The following is a 20,406-nucleotide window of genomic DNA, read 5'->3' on the forward strand; positions in this document are numbered from 1 at the left end:
GGCCCTGCTAGCAGGTCCCGGGGTCCCGGTGGCGGCCGGAGCGCTTGGTCCGCAGGCAGCGGGCGGGTGGTTCCCCCCTCCCGCCCCAGCCCCACGCGCGCGCGCGCGCCCCGGCCCCTCCCTCCCTGCCACCCTCCGCGGCTCCCGCGCGCCGGCGGCGGTTCCTCTCCCCTCCCCCCAGCCCTGGCTCCGGGGGACCCCGCGATGCCGGTCCGCACCGAGTGTCCCCCGCCGGCCGGTGCCTCGGCCGCCTCCGCGGCCTCGCTCATCCCGCCGCCGCCCATCAACACCCAGCAGCCCGGCGTGGCCACCAGCCTGCTTTACAGCGGCTCCAAGTTCCGCGGCCACCAGAAGAGCAAGGGGAACTCGTACGACGTAGAGGTGGTGCTGCAGGTGAGCGCCGGGCCGGGCCGGGCCCGAGGGCCTCCTCGCGGCGCTCGCGGGCCGTGCCCGCCCCCGGCTCCTCGAGCCCGCAGCCGCGGACCAGGCCCTCGCCACCGGGCCTCCCGCACCCGGCGCTTCACCCCCGGACCTGCCCAGCTGGTGTCTCACACGCTTCGAACCCCAACCCTGACCTGCCCCCTCACACCCGGAGCCTGTCGTGAGCAGCTCCTGGCAGACCCTGAACACTGTCCCAGACATGAAGCCCGTGACCGGCCCGCCTGGGATCCGGAAGCCCCTTATGACTCGCCACCCTCAGACCAGGGTCCTTCCTCTCCATGACCTGTCGCCCAAAGATCGGCCCTCCCTCGTTCCCTCTCAGATCTTGAGGAGCTCTCCACTGATTTCTCCTGACTCGGGACCCTCCCCATGGCTAGGCCCATGTCTGATTCTCCCAGACCTGAGACATGCCTCCTTGCCGCCTTTCCTCCCTCCCAGGAATCCTCAGGCTCTGGGGCCCTCCTCCTCCTCCTCCTAGGGTTTCGTCTTTGGGACGAAGCTTAATCAGCCCCCTCAGATCTGGGAGCACCCAACCCCCTTTAGCCCCTGAGAGCCCACAACCTACAACTGATTCCTGGCTCGTGCCCCCTCCCCCAACACCAGGCACTCACATCCTGGGTGCTGCTGGGAGAGCCTCCTCACAGTATGTTAGGTCTTGTGTCATGGGACCCCCTACTGCTCCAGTCTCTTCCTGGCTGGGACACCCAGGCCTCCTGCCCCAGGCTTCTCATACTCCTTACCCCTCTTTGGCCACTTCCAGTCTGCTCCCAGTCTCCCTGGCCTGCCTACCCAGATCTTCCCACCCCATGCCTTCGTCTTCCTCCTTTCTTGGCACCAGGGGACCCTCTTTCCCTGTTCTTAACCCTTACCTACACAGCCAGGCTTCCTGCCAGTCTCTGATACCCATGTACTGGAAATCTAACTCACCCAGTTTTAGTTCTCACATGGATAGTTCCTTCTCATGTCTATCCACCTCCCCCGATTTGACCTGGATCTCTGAGTGTCTGCTGCCAGCCCCTGATAGCTTTGGAACTACAGCTTCACCTGCCCTGGCCCTTTCCTGCACCTCATCCCTCTCATGCAAGTGGTAACACATTTGGCATTTTTTCCCCAGCCAAAGGAGATGGGCAGTGGTTAATGCTCCTTTTTCTCTCCCTTCCTTACAAAACTGTTCCTCCTTTCTACCTACCCTTGCCTGCCTTAGGACCCACTTCCCCCCTCCCTCTGCGCCTTTATCCTTAGCCTGACACCCCATCTCCTAGGCTGTTCCCAGAAGCCCGTCCTAACAGCTGTCCCCTTGAAAGGCCTTACAGAAGCTTTGAGGTCCTACTCTGCTGCCTTGCTGCTCCCATGTGAGGACAGAATGTAGGATGTGTCTTTTCCTTAGGCTTGCCCTTTGCTCTTTTGAAGTTTTAAATCTTAACGTCTCTTCTGAACAAGTAGATCTTCCACCCAAAAGACTGAGAGCATTTTCTTATTGCTAACTGCAGAGCATTGATCACCCTCTCTTTTCTTACTGTTTTGTTGGAATAAATATTTTTCTCTTTTTTTGACTGGGAAAACTACATCTTCATGTTAATTGTGTCTTTGGTCTATAAACTTACACTTCTGTTATGAGCCATGATATTTATTGTAAGTGAAAAACTATTGTGACTGAGGTATTTCTGTCTTCGTAATTGTAGGCCTCACGTGGTGATCCCCCATCCCTTTTGCTTAAAATGTGAGAATTTAGTATGAAAGTACAGGATTTTTTTTTTTTTTCAAGTAACTATAAAATTCTGCAAGTGAGATCCCTGGTGTGGTCGTGTTTGGAATGATCTTGAATTTGTGCCCATTGTTAAATTTGATGGTTTCTGATGTGGTTGGGGGACAACTGGCATGGTAGCTAAGTGTCAGAGAGAAGGCTGCTCTGGTTACTGTGGCAACTGCTGTCATTAGTGTGTTGTTTCTGAATTCCTGTCAGGTGCCAGTTTCCTTGTGAGCCAGTGGAAGCGGTGATTGAGTTGGTGCACGATTGCTATGTCTCAGGGCAGCCCAGAGCAGACACCTGGCGATGGCTGGAAGCCACTTGAGGAGGATGTCTGTGGCGGGTCGGGGGGTGGTCCTGCCCAGGAATGCTGCGCTGCATCTGGATTGGTGAGCTGTTTGTCAGTCATTGAAACAAGTCAGTGGCATGTGAATTGCCCCATCATCTGGTTTTTCAGCCAGGACTAGTTTCTTGGACTCTACCTTCCTAGAATACTTCTGCCTTTTATAACTCAGCCTCTTTCAAGCTTGCTTTTTTTCATATCAGCTTAATTGAGTTATAATTCACATACCGTAGAATTCACCCATTTAAGGAGTACAATTCAGTAGTTTTTAGTATATCCACACAGTTGTGAAACCATCACTGCAATCTAATTTTAGAACACTTTCATCACCCCGAAAAGAAATCTTATACCCCTTAGCCATCACCCCCCTCCAACCGTATGCAACCACTGATTTTTTTGTCCTAAGATTTGCTTATTCTGGACATTTCATGTAAATGGAATCATACAATATGTGACCTTTTGTGTCTAGCTTCTTTCACTGAGTATAATGTTTTTAAGGTTCAACCCATGTCACAGCATGTGTCAATGCTTCATTCCTTTTTATTGTTGCATAATAGTCCATTGTGTGGATATATGACATTTTTTTTAATCCATTGCTCAGTTGATGGATATTTGGGTTGTTTCCACTTGTTGGCTCTTATGAATAATGCTGCTGTGAGCATCCATGTACAAGTTTTTGAGTGGACAAATGTCTTCAATTCACTTGTGTTATACCTAGGAGTAGAATGCTGGGTCATATGGTAACTCTATGTCTAACATTTTGAGGAACTGCCAGACTGATTTCCAAAGTGGCTGCACCATTTTACATTCCCACTAGCAGTGTCTGAGGGTTCCAGTTTCTCCACATCCTCCTCCACACTTGCATTGTCCGTCTTTGTGTGTGTGTGTGTGTGTGTGTGTGTGAGGAAGATCAGCCCTGAGCTAACATCTGATGCCAATCCTCATCTTTTTGCTGAGAAAGATTGGCCCTGGGCTAACTTCCATGCCCACCTTCCCTTACTTTATATGGGACGCCACCACAGCATGGCTTGACAAGCGGTGTGTGTGTCCGCGCCCGGGATCCGAACCTGTGAACCCCGGGCCGCCAAAGTGGAGCGCGCACGCTTAACCACTGTGCCACCGGGCCGGCGCCTTGTTCATCTTTTTGGTTGTAGCCATCCTGGTGGGTGTGAAGTGGTATCTCACTGTGGTTTTGATTTGAATTTCCCTAATGACTAATGATATGTTGCTCATCTTTTCATGTGCTTTTTGGAGCACTTTCTTTTTTAGAGATTTCAGTTTGAAGAGTTCCTCAAACCTTTGTGAGATTCTGACGGGGTTTTTGTTGTTGTTGTTATTACTGTGACTGTTCTGTTTCTCCTCTGCCATGCAGGAAGCCAAGAGTGAACTGAAGGCCAGGGTCACTGTGAAAGAAATATTAAAAAGAGCAGCTGTTGGACACAGCTGTGCTGTGAAACCTTCTTTGCTAGACATTTGCCTTGTTCTCTTTCTTGTGGAGATGCTGGCCTGTCGTTTGGTTAAAGCTCTCTGGGTTGTGGTGTATTTGAGTTCACCAGTCGTCATCAGGATCAGTTTGGGCAGAATGAGCGAGACGCGTGGTTGAACAGAGGCCAGACTGAAATTCTGGTTCTTGAGCATGTGATAATCCAGGCAAAATGTTAGCCAGTTTACAGTTCAGTTTTTAATCTCATTAGCAGATACCCTTGCCACCTGATGCCCTTTCCAGCAGCTGTGAGACCCCAGACTGTATTGAATTCAGTGAGAACTGCATACATGAAGTTTGAGGACTCAGGTTAGAGCTGTGTGTCCTCTTAAAAGATCTTGGCTGAGCCACGTTAGTGCGGATCAGCTGCCTTAGGTAATGTCCAGTGCCAGGGTCAGCAGACGCTCTTGCAGTTTTCATGTGGAATACTGTTGTCACCAGCACCGAGCTGGGAGCACTTCAGCCTCATTGAAGCCCGCTGGCTGCGGTGCTGACCTCGCCTGGCTGACTGAGTTCATTACAGTTTTGGGGGATTGCCTTAGTATTTGATTTATGGTGTAATTGGAAATAGTAGATCCCTGAATCTGATAAATTCCACAAAATTTTTCTAATTTCTTAAAGTGAGACCTCACTTAACATTAAAATCTCACTGTGCTACAGTACCACTGTACTTTGTTTTGCTTTAATTCCAGGAGTTTACTTTGTAAGTTAATCCCATCGTCATGAAATCTGAAAATCTGCCTATTCAGGATGAGTCTCTATAAATTTGGGTGAAATGTACTAGCTAAGTCTGCGTTCAGCTGCCAGTAACCATACCCATTTCAAAATAGCTTAAAGAATAAGTGAACTTCTTATCTCACATTACAAGAAGTTTAGAGAGGGCTTCCTTCCAGATTGGCTCATTCAGAGGCATGTTTCCTTCTGTCTTTCTGTGCTGCCATCCTTGGCATTTCCTGGCCTGTTTCTCCTCATGATCCCTAGATGGCTGCCACGGGACTGGGCACTGTGTGCGGATATTGCCACCAGCAGGGGAAGGAAAAGAGCCCCTTCAAAAGCCAGAATCTTCCCCAGAGGCACCCAGGAGACTTACACACTCATCTAATTGGGCAGAACTGGGTCACTCAGCCCTAAACCAGTGACTCACAAGGGGACGGGGGCACACGTTTGCCTTGGATCCATCAGGGTTGACCAGGTCTTGCAGGGGCAGGGTAGGTGCCAGAACAACATCTGGGACCTGACGGTGTGGAAAAGTAGGAAACTGGTTGTTGGGTAGGCATCTGGCAGTGTCTCAGCAACCAGTAATTGATGACTGCTAAACCTCAAAATCTATGCCTGTTACCCCCATTTGTTTTAGGCTCCTCTTTTTGTCAAGAAATACAGGCATCCGTATATGATGTGGGCAGAGTGAGCATTTACAATATATTCAGATTTGGGGTCAGCATTTTGGTTCATAACTGAAATTTATACTCTATACATCTTTGTAAGATGCCTTTCCTGAATATTCTGCACATTTCATAAAGAAATAATGCAGGATGGTTCGTAGTGTAAATATAGAGGAGGAGTAGACTTGCTAGACCAGTGATGGAGCAGCATACAATTAGGCTAGAAAGACACTAGAAAACCAGTGAACCCCAGGTTAGGGATGACACCACGTGTACAGGCAGAAGCAGAGGGCTAGTGCCCAGCAACACACAAAGTCTGTAGACCAACGAGAGACTTGCGTGGAAGGCAGTCCTGAAATGAGGTTTGAGTGGGCTCGCTGTTCCACAAAGGTGCTTCAGTCTCAAGATATTCGCTGCAGCAAGTTGAGAGTGTCCTGGGATCAGTTTGCTTCATCAGAACAGGCATGTGGATGGGGAGGACTCACGAAGGTCTCAGGCCAGTGAGCCTCAGGCTGCATTGTGCAAGCGCTGACCTCCAGGCCTCCCTTACCCCGCCTGGCCCTGCAGGCGCCTTTGACCGATGGATGATGGATGCAGGGATCTCCAGAGTCCCTCCAGCTTGTTTCTTGGTGGTTCCTCCGTTTGTAACGAGGCTGTGTGTCCTTTCTTTCCAGCATGTGGACACTGGGAACTCTTACCTTTGTGGGTACCTGAAGATTAAAGGCCTTACTGAGGTAAGCACTCCTGCAGATGAACCAGAACTGGCAAGTGGACCGCACGCTCAGCAGTGTCCGAGTGTGAAGGGCAGACAATCTCACCTCTTTGAGGCCTGGTTACAGCACCTGGTCTCAGTGTTGCAAACACCAAGCAGGCAGCTTTGATGCGTCCTGTTGGAAAGTACACAGATTCACAGATCTGTAAAGAAAAGTTTGTAAGTCATAATGTGACAGTTAATTTTATTTTCAATCCTTTTTGAGAAAAAAAATATAGTAAGAATATAGCTACCACACTCATCTTAAGTTGAACAATTTCTGGGATAAGCATCAATTGCTCGAGAACGGAGGTCTTGGAAGTTCTCTAAACCCCTGAGTTCACTGGCATAATGAAAAGTGATCATCCTGTTTCTCCTGTTTCTAACAGAAGTAGCTACTGTGTAAAGCAGAGTGTTTTCCTTTCTTTGAACCAAGTTTTTAAACTCCTGGAAATACGGAAAGCAAGAAAGAGCATTCTTTCTTTTCCCACGAGTGAATAAACAGGAAGAGGAAGGAGGCGACTAAACTGGCTGCCTCACTCCGCAGTGAGGGCCTGGGCTAGACCAGGCTGCAGCGTCCTGTTGGCCTTTGCAGCTCTCACTGTCTTTATAGCCCAGCAGTGTCTGGAAAGGCTGCCTGGAGAGTGGTGACATTCTCGCTCTGGAACCCCTACTGGTTCCGTGACCTTTCATTTCTCTTCATTTCAGTTTCCCCATCTGTAAAAATGAGAATTAAAAATGCCTGCTCCGCCTACTCGAGGGGCTTGACCTAGTGGGGAGGAAACAATGTAAGAGTAAGTGGTAGACTATACTGTGATACAAATATGGGATACCAACTAAGGCCCTGGTTATCCTCCATCTTGAAACAATTGTTTCGGTCTCCTTGGTTCCGTCTGGCTCTTCTAGTTCTCTGCTAGAAGTTTGAGAATTTCCTATGAAGTGTGCTGTTGAGACAAAAAGGTCTCTCTTCCTCACCTCTAGAAACACATCTAATCAAGTAGGGGTAGAAGATGAAAGCCAAATGAAGGGCTCTAACCTTTTAATTTGTAGTAGTTGAAAACATATAGTAAAGAGAATAGCTCAACTCTTAGGCAGCCAAATGTATTTATTAATTCAGTGCAGTACATAAACATTTAACTTCTTAAGGAAACCAGCAGAATTTGATATGTGGAATGTTAGCACCGACTCCAAGACCAGTCATTCTGGTCGTAGGGAGCCACGCGGAAATGGTAAGGAGCACTAAAAGTCCTGAAACCGAGTACAGAAGTGCACTGAACTTGCCATCGGGAGCAAGTGACCCTTACGGGGGGAGGCCCCTCTGAGTCCTGAACAGCCAGGCTCCCATGGAGGCGGGGGGAGGTGCTGGCATGGCCCTTCACTGGGGGCCCGCCCAGGGGGACTTAGGCTCATGACTAAGGCAGAGACCATCCCTCCTGGCCAGTCCTTCCTGCCTGCACGTGGGGTGGCCTCATGAGCACACGGCCTCCCCAGGGTGGTCTGCTCCAGGTCGAGCAGTGGACGCAGCATTTAGTTAGAGAAAGGCTGATGTGTTTCCTGAGGTTCCTAAGTCCTGCTCAAGCCTCAGATTCTTTGAATTCATCTTTTTAAAAATCTTTTTTTAGTCGCTTTACTGAAATAATAGTTCCCATACCATACAATTCACTTGTTTAGAATGTACAATGCATTGGCTTTCAGTATAGACGTGGCGTTGTACGACTACATAATAACTTTTTAAGTTACAGGTTATAACTCTATATTAAATTATAAATCTAATAAATGGTCACTGTAGATCATCAGTAGAGCGCAGAAAAGGGTGACAATTCTTTGCATGATTTTACACCTGTATTAAAATACAGTTATCTATTTTTGTTTGCTTTCCCATTTATAGTTGTCAAATATCAAATATATAATTTATTCTAATAAAACTGTTTAAATGGTTTGGATTTTAGTCGTAGTCTCCCTCATGTATACAGTATGGAAAATTATTAAATTGGAGATAATTTACCTCTTAGCTCCCTCACATTCACACATAAGCACAGCTTTAAAGTGTGTATGTTTCTGAAAATGAAATCCCAGAATCGTGAAGAATAGGTGTCCAATAAATTCTCTTTGCAGTTGTGAGCCAGCGACCAGTAGGGAGAGGGACTGTCCCTAGGGAGGCCCCCGCAGCTGGCACGAGGCTTGGGAGCCCAGCCTTGGGGGCCGTCACAGCCAGGCCCTCCACTCACTCACTGGACGGATTTGCAGGGTTTGGAAGCTCCCGCTGAGGTTGTGCTAGACTTGCTCGGAACCAGGGAGACAGGTCCCACTAACCCAACTCATAAGAGACTGATGCGTGGACAAGAGTGCTCGTTGACTCACTATGAAACAAAGTATGCGCATGTTCCGGAAGTTCTCTCTGACTTACTGGCCAATTGAATGTTAATCTCCCAGAAGGCAAGTCTATGTAGAAAGCCAGACTCATCATGAGACAGTTTTTGGTGGGTCTGTAGTCTGTGAGGGGAGTGGGTTGGGCAGCCTCAATGCCTGGCGGCAGCTGGACCCCCCATAGGAAGCCCATGTCTGCCTGGGGGCTGGTGCTGGCTCTGCCTCTCCCTCTTGACTCCGTTTTCTGGTATCTCTCCTTCCACTGAAAAAGAGTTTTTTCTTTGACTCTATAAATTACCCACAGTTTGGCTATAGTCAACTGTTTGAATTTCCTGGTCCTGCACTGAGACATGTTTTGTCTTTTTAGTGACTTCTGTACATACTAACTCTCATTCATTATTTATTTTATTTAATTCTCAGAGTTTGGTGAGAATTAAACAGTATATCAGGTGACTTTGTAGCACCCTGATATATTGCCTAAAACGTTTTTTAAAGAGAAGCCAGTGCAGAATCATGCATTAGGAAAACTAGTGATTTGAACCATATTTCCTTCTATTTAATGGAACAACTGTATCATTTTGTTCTTCTCTCTCTTTGTGGAAGTGTTGAAAAAATATTAAAGTTCAAAACTCAGAAAAGCAATATAAATAGCTTTTAATTTAAAATCTCAAGTCAGGTGCTAACTTATATAGATCTTTTTTCCTTAATAGTCCTGCCTAAGACAGATGAGTGTAATTTAGTTTATACCTTAAAAATCGGTTTTCTATTTAGGAAATTTTCTTCTCTTTGACTTCTTCACACTTTGTGTGTAAATATCTGTGTGAGGAACCCAGTGCCAGTGCTGCGGTGGAGGTTGTGGATCTGGGGGGTGTTGAAGGTATAGTATTTCCGAGTCCACTGGTAATGGAACTAACGCCCCCAGCGGAGTGTCATCGAGCGGGCCTGCCCAGTCACTGCAGTGGTGGCAGCGATGTCACCTCCTGGGTTTTGCTGTAGCATCCTCTCAGGAAGGTCCCGAGCGCATGGCCCGCCAAGCTGGGAGAATTGGCAAAGCTATCAGAACAGATTTATTTTAAACCTGTAGATATTTAATGCAAAACAAGAGGGGCTAACAGAGGGTCTGAAGACAAAAATGGGACCTCTGTGGTCCTGGGGACGTTAGGACTGTAATCCGTGGCTTGTCAGGCATGGCTGTCATTGTTGTGCTCCCGAGAAACACCAGAGCTGGCAGGCTGGGCTGAGGGGTCATTTGTTGGTTGGTTGGTTGGTTTTTACAAATGTAGAGAAATGGTAGACTTTTCTCAGTGTTAACTTTCTTCCATTAATTTTTTCCAAATCCTTGCTGCCTCATTATTAGCAGATGAACAAATAGCAAATAAAATTAACAGGAGTCTTCTAAGCACCCAATTAGTATGACAGCTTATTTGTTTTTTCAACAGTGTGTTTTTTTATGGTTGTGGTTTTCTACTACAGACCTGATTTACATATATTTTCCCTATTTTAAATTGTCTTAGTTCGTATGATAGAATTAAAGGTATCCCTAATATATCAACGTATTCTACAAAAAAATCCACACCTGGAAACTTGAAGAATTGGTGTAAAAAGGACAAACCACTGAGCTAGTCTGAGAAGCGATGGGCCAGGCCATGGCCGGAGGGAGACTTAGCTGTGAACACTGTGATTTTAGAGACTCGTTGGGTGTTTTTCTTGGAAAGTAAAATCTGCTAAATTACCATCTGCTTTGTGTGCTGGGATATTCAGAATTTGCTTGTAGGAATCGTCTGAGTTCTTTTCTAGAGATCAGTACATAGCAAGTGAAGCCACAGAAGGGTTCTCTGCTTCTGGCAAAGTCCCTGAAGTCTGAGAGACCGCCCTCTGGGCACCTTCAGTTCAGGTTCAGTCCACAGCCCTCAGCACGTCCCTGGACCTGACTCTGGTTTGGGTTGTTGCTTAGTAGTGTGATTGTTTTTGTCAAAGTGTTGGGAAGAAGTTAAAGCAAGGTTGGTTCTTCATTTGCATAAGGTTAAAACTCCTATTCAGCATCTTGTTTTGATATTTGGGTTTTTACCATAGGAGTATCCAACCCTTACAACCTTCTTTGAAGGAGAAATAATCAGCAAAAAACACCCTTTCTTAACTCGAAAGTGGGATGCGGATGAAGATGTTGACCGGAAGCACTGGGTGAGTAAGTCTCTGCTCTGGGCCCCCCGGGACTGCTAAGAGCTGAGGAACTTAGTTCTCAGGATCTCATCACCATCCCCCACCCTGTCTACCTGTCTGTCCATCTCCTGTCCACTGTTCCCTTGTGATCTCCTGTACTAGGGGAAGCCCTGTGAAACATACAGTAATGGCCTCTGACTTGAGGGTTGGGTGAGATACGGTTCCTGGAAACCTGCCCCTCCCATTGGCTTATCCATGTGGGCTACCCCACAGGGGGCTTCTCATCCTAGCTCCTGATAGACAAGACACAGTCTTCACTTAAGTACTGTCAGGATGCCACTGAAGAGGCCAGCCCCTCACCTTTTAACTGTCCAGGGTGGAGCATGTTCTCATTCACCAGCAATGAACACTTCAGGACTCTAACTCCAAGTTAGAGTTACTGTCCTCAAGTCTTTTCACTGGTTGTCACACAAGTCTTGTGTCTTCAAAAATCCATTTCTCAGCCTATCGTAATAGCCTTTTGGCTTAGTTGACCAGGGCAATGATGATTTTTGTTTAACACCAAGAAGGTGCAGTGTGCTCACCCTCTAAACCAACTAAAAACAACTGTGTCAGTAATGAAGATTCTGAAGCTCCTCATTCTTCCCACTACCACTCACACTGGCATGGGTCTCCTGATTTCTGACACAAGAGTACTTGGAGAGAATCCTACTGCAGACTCTCGCTGTCTGAGTTAACTTCACTATAGATTAGCTGCTTTGCTTATTAATGTTTCTTACTTGAGTTAGGAAAGGAATATCTATCAAATGCTGAGTTTCAATTAAATTTAAACTTGAGCTTTTTAGAATTTTTTGAAAGCTACATATTTTGATTGTTATAGCAAATAGACACTAAAAGTTAGACAGTCATTTGTGTCTCTATAATATGGGAGAATGAACAAGATCCTAGTATCCAGATGGTACGAGGAGCCCGAGTGGCGCACAGTGCCACCGGCGTCAGGAGGCCGAGTTGGAGGGCTCCTTGGTGCCGTCGGGTCCCAGCCTGCCTGATGCCCTGTCTTCTTCCGTGGTGCCGCCTCACAAGATGGCCCTTCTTCTGCTGGTCAGCCCCAAAGAGAAGGATCTTCCTGGTAGTGAACCACAGCCTGTCTCCCATTCAACTCTGTTTTCCATATCAGATTGGTCCTGCAAAAACCAAGGACTTTGAGCCCAGTGAAAACCCAGTTTTAGGCTAGGTTGGCTGCAAATTAAATACTAAGAAAGCAACTCTTAATTTTCTCATTGACTTCCTTTAGAACACTGGGAAATGTCTGGGATTCCAGGCTTTGTTAGACTGGGGTGAAATATTTTGAGTGAAAGAGGGACTAGGAGGCCACCCTTGGCTCTGGTGCACTGAGCGAGGTGGGACAGAGGAGCTGGGCCCGCTGGCTGTTCCTCATCTCTGGCTTCCTCTGCGGTACTCCATGTTTCCCACAACTTTCCCGACCCACTAGGATTCCCAGATCCCCATACGGGGCTTCTGGAGCTCTGTATTGTGCCATGGTTTGTCAGATTTACAGTGTCTGATAAACCTCACCAATGGCATCGTTTTTCCATTGTAAACTGGAATCAGAGACACTGTTTCACCCTCAGATTTTCCTGCATGATATTTAAAGTTGGTATTATGGTGGTACTATAAAGCCAAGAGTCCATACATTTAATGTTCTTAGATTATAATATCTAAGTGACAAATATCTATGTGACAAATTCTATGACTTAATATCTCTGTATCTTGATTTTTTAAGATGTTTTCTTATAAAATTAATACATGCTTATTTAAAAATATTTGAAAAAACAGAAAAGCAAAAGGAAAAAGAATTGTCTTTAATGAGAACACCTAAAGCTAACACAGGCACTAACCTTTTCCTGAATCTCTTTTGGATATATATACTTTTGGGGGATACAAAAATGGGATCATAAAATATAGTTTTGTAACCCATTTCCGGTCTCCTTTTTTTATGTTAACCATCTGTGGTTAACTCATGTCAGAGGACCCTGCTTTCCTAAAGCCGCTCTCCCCTGAGGCTCTGCGTGACCCTCTTTGCACTGTTGATTTACTTACAGAGATCTTCTCGCTCATTTCTCAGCGTGGTCTGTTTGTGGAAAGGTGTTCTGACAGAAAGTCCCTGGAATTGTGTCCATTTCCATCCTGCAGCCTTTTCTTTGGGCCACGTTAACCAGGCAGGCGTAGGCCAGTGGTGACTCGGCGGGAGTCCAGGAATCTGCCCCAGAGTCCAGGTCTGAGTTCACTGGGGGTGACCGAAGCCTCCCTTTCCAGTCGTGGCCTTCACTGCTCTTGTCAGCGCCGCGTCCACCGCCAGTCACACCTCTGCAAAGGTGGTTGACCTGAGCACAGAAGAGTGGTTCTGACCCCAGCCTCTCCCTCTGTTGATCAATTCTCATACTCTATTTTTTGCTTTTAGGGCAAGTTTCTGGCTTTTTATCAGTATGCAAAATCATTTAATTCAGATGATTTTGATTATGAAGAGCTGAAGAATGGGGATTATGTCTTCATGAGATGGAAGGTAAGGTCCCACTCCAAGGTGGTCTTCTGACTGTGCAGCTCCCGTAGTGTATCCCACTGCCCCCAGTCTGCTTCCTGCGTCCAGTGCTTATGACAGTTTACCCTTATGGCAGAGTCTTGACATACTTGTAAAAAGCAGGCACAGCTCCAGGGCTCATGGGTTAACTGCTGGCATCCCAGATGGTTTCTCTTTGGTTAACCTGTTTAGTGGTTAGCAGATGAATTCATGCCTGGGGGGTAGCCCCCTCAACTCGGTTGCTGTGTCTTCTCCATTTCCTTTCTCCCACCCAAGAATCCCTTTGAGCCTCCAGGTTGAATCATCCCAAATGTTCTGTGGATTAAGGGGGAGCCCGACTGTCTCTGAACTCAGTCATCCTTTATCCCCTATTCTCAGCCATGGGCTGAGATGCCATTTAAGTGACTCTTCCCTCCACCACATCCTTGCCCTTGGGCTCACCTCAAAAACCCCGTGCCCTTGGGTCTTAGCAACTCTGGTTCCCTCCAGCTCAGGAAATGAGGGAGCAGTAATGGAATTTGGGTTTTCCCTGGCCCTCAGAGAGCTCCATCTGCATGGATTGGCTTCGGGCTGAGGAGTTGTTTGTGCTCCCTGCTTTGATAGCACGATGGTGATGTGCTACAGCCACAAGAGAGCAGGTCATGAACGAAGTTCGTTATATCACTCTGTGAACATACATCCACCTCCAAGCCATAGTCCCCAGTCCGTAGGAAAAACCTATTTTATCTTGAAATCTTGCCTGCTTTCCTACAGGCGAATTGTTTAGGGTACTAATTCCCAATCTTTACTTTGTATAGCTAATAATTCTGGGGGGTGGGCATCATCACTCTTTAAGTAGACAGTGGCCAGGTGAAGAATGTAAATGCTGAATCCTGCCCTCATGAGCTTGCCGTCTAATGGGAAATATGCCAGCTATATTTAGTTAAAGGAAGTTCCTGTTAAAGGAAGTATCTTGTAATGTTCTAATTTTAAAAATTACAGTTTCAGAGGTTGAGGAAGGAGAAGGAGAGCATCTTAAAATGAAAAAACATGGAGTTATTTTGTCTCCAAAGAATTTCTTGGGTGACTCACCTTTGGGCTTTTAGTAGATCTCCTGGGGGCCCTGGGGCCTCTGACCTCATATCTCCAGGAGAGTAGGTGTGAGGATGTGGCCTTTCAACTCTTGGCACTAGCCGGAGATAACAAACTTGCCCGTCTCATAAGGTGCCCAATCAAGAACAGTACCGTTCTGATTGCTGCTGTTGAGGTGTAGAGCATTTTGAAGGGGGTGTTACAGGGGCTAGTGGTGATTGAGCTGCCCTCAGAATAATCCACAGGCCAACAGAAGTGACCTGCTGTTTTTGAGGTGATCAGGAAGCTAGTGACAGTTCCTGGGGGTGGAGCAGAAACTTACTTTTCCCAGGGCATTCTGTCTATGGGCTCAGAAAGGTAGGTAGGTATTGATTCATTTATGTGCTGTGTGGACCATAGTACTTTCTCTCAGTTGCTGACCCTAGGAGCTCAAGACAGTTTGCCGCGTTAGTATGTAGACTACTCGAGTGGCATGTGAATACTATTCACAAGTCAGGGTGAAACACAGAGGTTTGCCATATCCCAGCAAGTCTGGGCTGGACCGTGTGGCAGTGGAACCTTAGAACCACCTGAAGGTTACCTAGGAGGCCCCAGAGGTGGTTGGGGCACAGCTCTGTTACTGATGCCCTCCATCTGTGTGCAGGAACAGTTCCTGGTCCCAGACCACACGATCAAAGACATCAGCGGTGCTTCCTTTGCCGGGTTCTACTACATCTGCTTCCAGAAGTCGGCAGCCTCCATAGAGGGCTACTATTACCATAGGAGTTCAGAATGGTAAGGAAACCCGAGGCCACAGTGGAGGCTTGCTGGCCCGGCTCTCCCTTGGCTCACCAAATCCAAAAGAATATCTCTCCGCTTGTCTCTGCATAGACCTCATGCTCTGTTTGGATGCTGAGGGCATCTTGATCTTAGTTGTTCCTAGTAGGGGCTCATCCCTGTCCACAGAGCAAACGAGGTGAAAACGGAGTACCAGGTAAAGGAACTCGCTGCTGCATGCTTTCAAGCAGTACTATATTGCAGGGATGTTTATCTCAGTCTTGCTGGTTTTGTATTTATTTATTCCGCCCAAATTTAGTCAGTAACTAAAATATAAGATCTCACTGTGGACAGTGTGAATTTTGCTGTCGGCAGCCTTTTTAATTTTGTGATCACATTCCTTAGACGCTGGTCCCACATGCACTTGATTTCAGTCTGCCAACCTAGGGGCCTGTGGGGGTTGACAGTCCTGCCCTGTGTTTCACCCGAAGTGAAGGACTGAATGCCACCTCAGGTGCTAGCCTTTGTCACCTTTTGGGGGGACTCTCCTGCCTCCTTGATGCTTTTTTAATCACGTTGCTTCACCTGAAGTGTAAACCATATCATAAAATACCTGATTTCCTCTCTGAATGTGGAAACACTTTCTTTTCTTTCACATTTTTCACACTTTGGTGACTTGTGAATGATGCTACTCTGGGTTGACTCAAATTCCTTGTTCAGTGGCAGCAAAATGATACCTGCAAGCAAATGCCCTGGGGCTCATGGTTCTCAGCTCCTCTGAGAGCCACACTTATTAGGGTTTCAGTCATTGTTCTGTTTTCAAATGAGTTTTAAAAACTTTTCATATCCTTTTTAAAATAACAGCTTTATTGAGATATAATTGACATACCACACAATTCACTCATTTAAAGTGTACAAGTCAGTGGGCTTTAGTCTATTCAGAGTTGTACAGCCATCACTGCAAACGATTGTAGAACATTTTCATCACCCCAAAAGGAAACCGTCACCCCAAACTCCCCATCCCCTCCCAGCCCTAGGCAGCCACAGATCTCCTTTCTCTGTGCATAGATTTGCCTGTTCTGAATATTTTATATAAATTAAATCATACACTGTGTGGCCTTTGTGTCTGGCTTCTTTCACGTAGCATAGTGTTTTGAAGGTTCTGCTGGAAGAAGTGGGATATACCTGTGTTGGCCATGAAGCTCTGAGGCTACTCCAGCCTGATGTCACAGAGGGAGCTGTGATGCCATGCGTTGGAGAGTTGCAGAGTCGGGGGGGGGAGGGGGAGGCCAGGGCTTTGGGCTGCGTCTTCTCCCAGAGCTTACTCAGCCTCTGTCTTATAAGACATACTATGATTGCTTCATGCTTAGAGCACAAGGCCTAAAAACAGCTCATCTTCTGCGTAGTTCGGGAGGAATAACCAAACAAATAGAAATAAAACCAAACTCAGTTCACCTGAAGAAGTCTGAGATGACTGCATTCCAGTCTAAGTGTGTGGTTTGTGGGTGCTAAGGTTGTGGGGAGTTTTTTGACATCCTTTGTTCGGTTTCCAGGCTGCTTAGATGACGGCCTCCCGTCTCTGTCTTTCCCCGCTGCAGGTATCAGTCGCTCAATCTAACTCATGTTCCTGAACACAGCGCACCCATCTATGAATTCCGGTGACAGCGGCTCAGAACAGCAACCAAATAAAACTGAACTTGGCAAAAAAGAGCTTTGCCAAGAAAATTGTGTACCTGCCAGAACCAGGAGAACGTGTGTTCCTGTTTCTTCATGAGCAGACTTGCATCAGAAAGCATGAATGTTAACCCACAGAATCCAAGGAGCATGGCCGACCAGCAGGGCATGGGGGGAGCGGCCTCCGTTCTTCCTCCCTCTCTGTGGCAGTTTGATCTTAACCTGTTTTTAAGCTACCTTAAATGCACTTTTCCTTCCTGCACAGCTAACTTCTGTATCACTGAAATGCCCACTCCTCCCTCCATCCTTGCCTCCGGCCGAGGAGAAGGTCCGCCCCCTGGTCACCCTCGGCCTTGGTGCTCGGGGTTCCCGCCCAGGCTCCCCGGCTTCCCCAGTGGCTCAGTCTGGTAGCTCAAGAGAAGGCAGAGCCCCAGCACGTGTGTGCCCCCAGAGCTCTGTGCAGGGAGTTGGCGAGCTGCAGCAGCTTCCGCCAGTGAAACGTGAGGTGGAGGCTCATTGCTGAACAGGGTCGGCTGGCGCTGCCCAGCCCTGTGATGTTCACGCCAAGCTAGTCAGCGGCTGGCAGGTTCCCTGGCCTGCCGTCGGGGATCACCAAATGTAAGGCTTCCAGATCCCTGGCAGGAACAGATTCCAGTCATGCTTACTCAGCACGTTTGCTCCAAACTTTTGAACTTGAGGGCAATACTAAACTTAAAAAAAAAAAAAAAAAGAGTTTTTTTATTACAAAATTATTTTTATGGTCCCTTTAACAAGGACCCTATGGCAAATGCACAATTATTCAGAATTACATTTTATCGTTTTCACATTGAAAACAGCAAATGTTGACTTAGTAATTTTTATATCTATATCTATATGTAAATGTATATTTAATCAACCAGCAGTTTGAAACTAGTCGTCCTGGTACAAAAGTTTTGCAGCATTGCGTAAATTATAGTGCTAAACATGAGAACTGTTTTTGGGGCCAGTTTAGCATTTGTACCTCCTCCTTTTGCTACTCAAAACAGCAGTGCTTCATGGCGACCTTTTCCATCAGGCAGAAGGGGCCGTTCTCCTAAGATGGCGACTCTGGAATGTTGGGACGGGAGGGGTGGGAACATGAACACGTCAGTAACTCAAGGCTCACGTGCCAAAGTGTGTATGTGTGGTTTTGTTTTTGTTTTATTTTTTTAATGTTTAAATAGCTTAATAGGTTGGCATCGGTTGTGACCTGCAGATACGAGCAGGGTTTTGGGGGGGATTGGCTTTTTCTGATGGTTTACAAGATTTGCTCGGAATATAAGAGGGAAAGCTCTGACAACAAGACAGCATTATAACCCAGGGGAGCAAAACAAGCTGAAGGTTGCAAATCCACAGGTGTATAAGAAAACAAAACCCTTAGGTCTAGATGATGGTGGGAAAATCTTTTATTCTTAAAAAGTGACTTTTAATGATATATGTACTGTATGTTACTGAGATTGAATGTTAGGGGAAGCCTTAAAGGAGAAATATTTGGGGAAGTAGTCAGTGGGCCTTGGGGCATCTAGGATGTGTCGTCCTCAGACTTGGTACAAAGGTGCGACCACCCCATCTGGTAAGGCCAAGGTCCTGGAACCCTAAAAAGTTGCCCTGGTGACTGCAGTGGAAATGGTTCACGTGCATTCCCAAAGAGGAGTCAGAAATGTTTTCTTGATTTTAAAGCTCTGAAAGGCAGCAGAATGGCTGGCTCTCGTCAAACCCAGCTCATTGCACAGTAAGAGACCACGCTCGCCTGAGCTCCCGTTTAGCTGACAGGTGTCACCTAGGAGGAAAGGAGACAATGGGACTGTGCTGGCTTTCTTTAGGCAGCACATGCCATTTCATTCACCTCAGTTCTCCTCTCATGGCCTGCTCATACATATCATCTGCATTTTGCAAGTTTCTTGAAGGATACAGGCCCCACTCAGAACACCCAGGGATGAGGTCGCCCCCAGGAGCTCGTCAGGTCCTCGTATGTGTAGCTCTGAGAGGTCGGTCAGTTGGTCGGTCGAGTGGGCAGGGAAGGACATTTGCAAACGTTGCTGGTGTTCAGCTAGCCAAATGGGCCAGGTTCTATTGTGGGATTTCCTTCTTTTTTAGCTAAGTAATGAAGTGCACCGGTTGTATTGGGGAAAATGAAGAAGTGGTACCTTGGCTAGATCTTTTGGGCACATCTGTGATGAAGATATTCGTGTAAAATTCTGCCCATTGAGGATAGGGAAGGGATTATTCCTCCACCTCTTAGTAACTCCCGAACAATTGACATCGACTCCTTCGCTTTCTCTCAGTTCCCAAAGGATCTTTGGGGATCATCCCATCTGTGGTTATTCTTTCCTGAACCTTCTCTGGTTTACATGCATCTGGTACAGTGTGCAATATTTTTGGTTGACACTTGTATTCATCATTAAGAAATTAGTGCAGATTGCAGATTTTCTGCCGTCTTCCTCCACCCCAAACAAACCTGCCATTAGGTGGGATCCTAGGGGTTTGGCTGTTCTTACTCCACTGCTCAGAAAGCTTCCATTCTGCAGCCACAGCCTCGTCTCTCTTCTGTGCTGGAATTTTCTCTTCCCACCCACCCGTCCTTTTAAACTTTACAGCATTTCAGCTGCAGTCCAAAAGTAACGAAGCAATGCCTAATACGAAGTAGCAAGTCCATCTGTGTGCTGGTTCTGTTGGTAATGTGGAAATCACAGACTCCCAGGGAGCAGAGGGGCTTTTCAATGTCTTTTGCTTTCAGAAACAGGGAATTTATATTCTCTATAAGGCCTTGAATTGATTTTTTTCCTCATAAAGTAGTCTGATAAGCTAATTTTTAAAAAGAAATGCCATTAAGTATGTTGCATTGTGGTTTTAAATTACTAACAAGTTCTGGGAAAGAAAAGTAATATTTGATTTTGAATCTTACGTGTTTTTAACAATTAGATTTGAATGGGGGCAAAGTATGAATATTTTGTTTCTTTAGGGAGGACATGTGGAAAGGGTTTGAGGGTTTGAGATGGGAGAAGTATTTTGCAGAGCTATCAATGTCCAAATAATTTTTAAAAAATAATAAAGGTATTTAAGCAGTGAGTTGGTCCTATTTCTAAATCAAAACCGTTCTGTTGGAAGAAACCAGCCGTCTTTCTGGCCTTGTGTCTATGGAGGTTTTCTGGCCGCCCAAGGCCCGGAGACCCCTGTGGGCTGTGAATGGGCAAGGCCTGCTCCGGGGAACTGAGGCAGTGCCATGTCCTTGCTCCCTCCTAATTCCGGATGTGCTCAGCCACTCAGCACTTATATTTGACCTCCGTTTTGTTAATTTCTGTATTCAGAAATGTGGAAGCATTTTTTTGCATGTATACAGGATTTATACTTTTATTTGATGCACAGAAAAAATGCAAACGGAGCTATCTGTTCCGTCTGCTTCGCAGTCTGGCACCGGCACAGGCAATGTGGACAGGGACTGGTCCTCGGAGGAAATTCCTGAACCCCGAAGCACCTCTGCTCCTGAGCGGAGGATCCGGGAGGGAGATACCCAGGCATCCCCCAGCTCCCTCCCTCTACAAAACCACGAGTAAATGCTGTCTTCAGCCATAAAAGTCCAGCAGTGTGAACAGTCTGTTCCTTTCTTGACACCACATCTCCGGAGAAAAGAGTTT

At 46.8% G+C, this 20,406-nt stretch overlaps 1 protein-coding gene across 1 annotated transcript; it reads left to right on the forward strand.

Annotated features, from left to right (window-relative positions):
- Positions 1 to 41: 41 nt before the first annotated feature.
- On the forward strand, positions 42 to 19,840 carry GID4 (GID complex subunit 4 homolog). Its single transcript, XM_058559542.1, has 6 exons — positions 42 to 393; positions 6,071 to 6,130; positions 10,588 to 10,695; positions 13,136 to 13,237; positions 14,967 to 15,097; positions 16,678 to 19,840. Exons 1-6 carry the CDS (start codon positions 205 to 207, stop codon positions 16,739 to 16,741), a joined length of 654 nt encoding a protein of 217 aa, XP_058415525.1. The 5' UTR covers positions 42 to 204; the 3' UTR covers positions 16,742 to 19,840.
- Positions 19,841 to 20,406: the final 566 nt, after the last annotated feature.

This window comes from Diceros bicornis, chromosome 18, assembly GCF_020826845.1.
Source record: "Diceros bicornis minor isolate mBicDic1 chromosome 18, mDicBic1.mat.cur, whole genome shotgun sequence".
Classification (NCBI taxonomy): Eukaryota; Metazoa; Chordata; class Mammalia; order Perissodactyla; family Rhinocerotidae; genus Diceros; species Diceros bicornis.